A 4,812-nucleotide genomic window follows, 5' to 3' on the forward strand; every position below is an offset into this window, starting at 1 on the left:
CACTCCTTTTCCCTATATTCTTGATTGATAAGATCTAAAATGCCTTAGCATGTGTGAATTAGGCACAAACAAAAGCATGGTAAATAAGGGAGGGTTGGTGAAGTGGTCCAGTATCTGCCAAATTTCGAACCGTGTGTCACTGACACTCCGAGGATCTTTCAAGTATCAAAAAAGGAGATAGCAGGGCCATTTTTCCACCAAGTTCTAACCATATCGCTAACACTCGACAATCTCTCGATTATCAAAAAAGAAGAGGAGCACTAGGCAGGAGCTTGCTGAATGGTTCATAGACTTTCAAGGTATATTACACAAATGATATCACAAAAGTTGTCAATGCATGTAACTTAAATCCATTTACTAATTACACCAATCTTTTAAAGGCACATACTAGAAGAGTACCATCAATGATTCTGACCTAAAGCTTAACTGAATAAAAATATTTCCAGTCATACTTTCCCTTCCACTCACATAGTCATACACTTCATCCAGAGGTCATGTAAATGATAGCAAAATCCTGTCAAAGAATGTGGTTAACCATGTTATATAGTAGCCATGACATGTTCTATCTGCAAAGGTAGCAAAACTTTAAGGGGTGATTTGGTTATACTTCTTGCAAAAATGAGAAGAGAACACTTTATTTGGAATTTTATGAAGATGGAATTGGAAAACAAGTTCGGAGCACTTTCCCAAATTTGGAATCCAAATCCAAGTTGGATTTGAAAATTATATAACCAAACACTGATTTTGAAATGAAGTGAAATTATTACAGGAAATAAGTGAACAATTCTCAAGGCACAAATCATCTTTACGTTATAATTCTCACACAACTAGAAAGTGAACCAAACAGCCACTTAGCACTTTCTGTGTGGAAGGAGAAGATTATACCACAAGCACAAAAGAACAAATCCTTATCCATTTATTCAGGAAAGAGAGGGGGACAGAGAGAGAAAAAAGTTTGAGGGAGCGGTAAACAAACCTTGGACTTAATTTGTGGTGGGAAGATATACTCTTATGGTGTCTTTCATGGCCAGTTTCCTCCTACACGTAGGACATTTTCCCTGAGCAGCAATGGATGCTTTTATGCATGCCTTGCAGAAAATGTGACCACATTTAGTTGACATCTCCTCAACTAATGGACCCATGCACACTGGACAGCTGAATGTAGGCTCTTTTGGTGGTGCTGGTATTGCACTTCTTAGATCAACTCTCTGGCATGGGGAACAAAATTAATTAGAATAACATTTTGAAACTTGAGATGGTAGATCGATAAAATATATTCTTTTAATAAAACAACAAGATATAGTACATGGACTGTACCTTTGGGCAGCTGTGTCCATCTAGGTCTATGTGAATATCACCATTGTTTGTTGCTTGATTTGTAGAGACTCTTCTACGCCTATCGCGACTGTTACCCCTAGACGCACGGTCCTCTACAATAGCCATGCACCAACCAAAGTCAATCACAAAGGGTAATGGAAGAAATAAATCAAGCCAAGCTTTCCATGCAAATGGACTAACCTAAAGTACATCAGGTCAAGCACTTTTGATGCAAAATTAATTAGAACACCATACATGCCATAGCTCAAATTCCCTGTGTATATTTTGTTATCTACACACTCCTCTTTCTCCCAACCACAAGAGGATTAGAAGAAAAACAAATACTCTAAAAGAAAATTCAGTTGATACTGGCGAAGTATTATGTCACTTTAAGATTCATTTTAATCCTGATTTTTCCTGTATCATTATCTTGATCTGCATTTATCTAACGACAAAAAGAAGAATTAATAAAATCCTCCATTCCATCAGAACAGACACTCCTTGAGTGCACAAATTTCGTACATTGAATTGGTATCCTCAAGGAAAGAGACGATTATCATAGGTCCAGGAAAGATCATCTTGCTCCACCCATAAAGAGAATACTATAATTACAATCTCATATCTACTTAACCATTAAAGAAGAAAAGGAGAGGTTACTCTAAGCAATTCTAGTCAGATAATTCCTATCTAGAGCAAATAAAAAAGTTCTATAGCTCTTGATTGGAAAAAAAAGAAGAAGTTTCAGCTAAACATGAACAAACAACCTGCAGGTGTAACAGGCTTAAGAGAAGAATAAATTACCAGAATCCACATCAAGCACAATAACCCGTCCTTGATTCCTTCTGGAGTTGTTCTTAGCCTAATGAAAAATGAGAAGATATCTAACATATTAGACTTGATGTGAAACATCAGCCATTATCGCATACATGATGTGCCACTAAACAATCTTAACGAAGGAAAATAGAATAGTATGGGAAGGTACATACTGCTGCAAACGCCCTAGGGGATGATATAATCACATCATCATCAAGTGACTCAACATCAATTGCTCCAGCTGTCAAAGAGGCACCTCTTAGTCCTTGTGGTGTATCCCCAGGCACAACATGAATAGGATCTCCTTCCTGATCTCTGTTCTCAGTTGGCGGTGCAGCATTTAGATCCACATTTAGCAAAGTATTTCTTCTCGATTGGGACCTTGTACGGCTAATTGGTTGTGAGCTACTATCTTGGGAACTCATGCTTTGCTCAGTCGTGATCTCAAGGGGTTAGCTTCGACAGTATGATTCCTAAGATGTCAATCTAAATTATATATCAAGAACAGGGAAAGACAGATAAATTTGAAGTTATGCTAGGGTTTATTTTCATCATAATTTGTTATCTCATAATGCAAGGGACAACAAGAACTAGCAGTAATTCAAGTATCTTAAATTTACTAATTACACTTCTGCAGTAACTCTTAACGATGACTTTTAACATACACCACGGCGAGAAGCAGAAATGAATAGACTTGCAAACTGCAAGTTGTATGCTTTCATGTATTTTAGCTAAGTAGAAGTTAAATCAGGCTGCAATCGACGGAAAGGAAAGCATGGACATCGAAAGTTTGATACCAGCGTGAGAGTATCTCTAGAACCCTTCACACTCCATCTGACAACCTTAGTCAAGCTCTACAGCTTAATACTAAGCTCAGTACAACAGAATCAAATAGCTTCTTCTTTTTATATAACTTTGAGTTTGAAAAGTTATCCGGCTTAACCATAGCCCATTCAAGTTCCAAATTTGAATCTTACACATAGTTAAAGAAGACCCAGACCACAAAATTAACTTCGACATTGTAACCTCAAACCTTGTTATGTCCTCTTTACTTCTGTATTTTCCTTTAAACTGATTTTGATGTGTGTTACTCAAGCTGAGGATTTTTCGGAAACAACCTCTCTACCTCCACAAGATACGGGTAAGGTCTATGTACACTCTACCCTCCCCAAACCCCACTTATGGGACTACACTGGGTTTGTTGTTGTTGTTGTTGTTGTTATATTGTAACCTCAAAACCAATATCAACAGTGTGAAAGCAGGAAGAGGACCCTCACTTCAAATCAAACTGTTCAAACAAAAACGCAGCAATTTGGAAAAATTTACCAGAAACCACACAACTTAAATATAGTGGGTTGACTATATAAATGCAGTGTATCCATTACACTCCATTCGTCCCTATTCAGAGGATTCAACACAATTTGACTAAATTTTAGATTGAATATTAAATCTACAGAAACTCTCATTTACTTTGTGATGCTCGAAAGAAACCACACAACTTATATCAACTCAACACGCTTCAATCCCAAACTAGTGTGTTGGCTATATAAATTCAGTGTATCCGTTCGACTGTTCCACTCTATTTCATTTTTTCGATAATCATATAGTCCAGACCGGCTTGCCCGCACATTCAATTACTTCCATAGGATACCTATCAACTCCCACCTGCATCAGGTACCAGGTACACAATTTGACTGTTTCTAGACTTAATGTCAAATCTATCGAAACCTTCATTTATTTTATGATGCTTGAAAAGAAACAGCACAACTTAAATCAACTCAACCCGCTTCAATCCCAAACTAGTGTGTTGGCTATATAAATTCAACATATCCATTCCACTCTATTATTTTTTTTAATAATCCTAGTGCCCAAGCCAAATTGCACCTACCTCGATTAATTCCACAAGATACCTATCAACTCCCACCAGCAACAGGTACACAATTTGACCATTTTTAGCCAAATGTCTAATCTACGGACCCCCCCCCCCTAGTTTAAGCTGCTCGAAAGTAGACCTAGCCACACATGACAGAATTGTAGCAACAACAACCAGTCCGCTATCTATCTATTCATACTTAATAACAACAATTTCAGTATATATATAACAAACAATGGAAGCAAAAAATTGAATTTTTCATCACAACACAAACATATACACGAAAATTTTGCAGATCACAATACAAGACTGTAAAATAAATCGATTAAACATTAAAAAAAAAAAAACGAAGAACACAAGACAAGTGAGTCGATAATTTCAAAGGAATTGAAGGATCCAAATGAGAATCGAACCTGAACTTGTTCAAAACTCCAAAAAATTTCAACAACACAAAAGACATAAATTAGGGTTTTAGAGAGAGAGAGAGGGGGGAGAGAGAGAGTGAATTTGAAATTCAAATACTGTCAAACACAAACTTTGTTACAAATAAGGGAATACCATTTTTAATTGCACCGTTTGCGGGCGGGCGGAATATAATTTGTAAGATATTATGATTCGAAAATATGTTTTTGTTTATTTAGATTTGGTATATTCTTTAGAAAAATAATGATAAATATGTATATTTTATTATTATAATTATATTAATCGATGTATAGTATTAATTCTTGAAAAATAATTTAGAAATAAGTAATTAAATAGAATATATTAGTAATGTTTGTATTAGTTATACTTGCATTAAATATACATAG

The 4,812-nt window shown here is 36.0% G+C and overlaps 1 protein-coding gene across 2 annotated transcripts; it reads right to left on the minus strand.

Annotated features, from left to right (window-relative positions):
* Nucleotides 1-261: 261 nt before the first annotated feature.
* On the minus strand, nucleotides 262-4,480 carry LOC102601266 (E3 ubiquitin-protein ligase RNF4-like). Of its 2 annotated transcripts, none has more exons than XM_006367729.2 (6): nucleotides 4,417-4,480; nucleotides 2,304-2,603; nucleotides 2,119-2,176; nucleotides 1,318-1,430; nucleotides 977-1,208; nucleotides 262-514 (listed from the first exon to the last, which is right to left on the minus strand). In XM_006367729.2, exons 2-5 carry the CDS (start codon nucleotides 2,553-2,555, stop codon nucleotides 984-986), a joined length of 648 nt encoding a protein of 215 aa, XP_006367791.1. In that variant the 5' UTR covers nucleotides 2,556-2,603; nucleotides 4,417-4,480; the 3' UTR covers nucleotides 262-514; nucleotides 977-983. The 2 variants fall into 2 exon arrangements, with proteins under 2 accessions (XP_006367791.1, XP_015161154.1); XM_015305668.1 differs by having other exon boundaries at nucleotides 2,304-2,616; nucleotides 4,417-4,458.
* Between the last annotated feature and the right edge of the window lie 332 nt (nucleotides 4,481-4,812).

The sequence above is a fragment of the Solanum tuberosum genome, unplaced genomic scaffold, assembly GCF_000226075.1.
Source record: "Solanum tuberosum cultivar DM 1-3 516 R44 unplaced genomic scaffold, SolTub_3.0 scf00930, whole genome shotgun sequence".
Taxonomy (NCBI): Eukaryota; Viridiplantae; Streptophyta; class Magnoliopsida; order Solanales; family Solanaceae; genus Solanum; species Solanum tuberosum.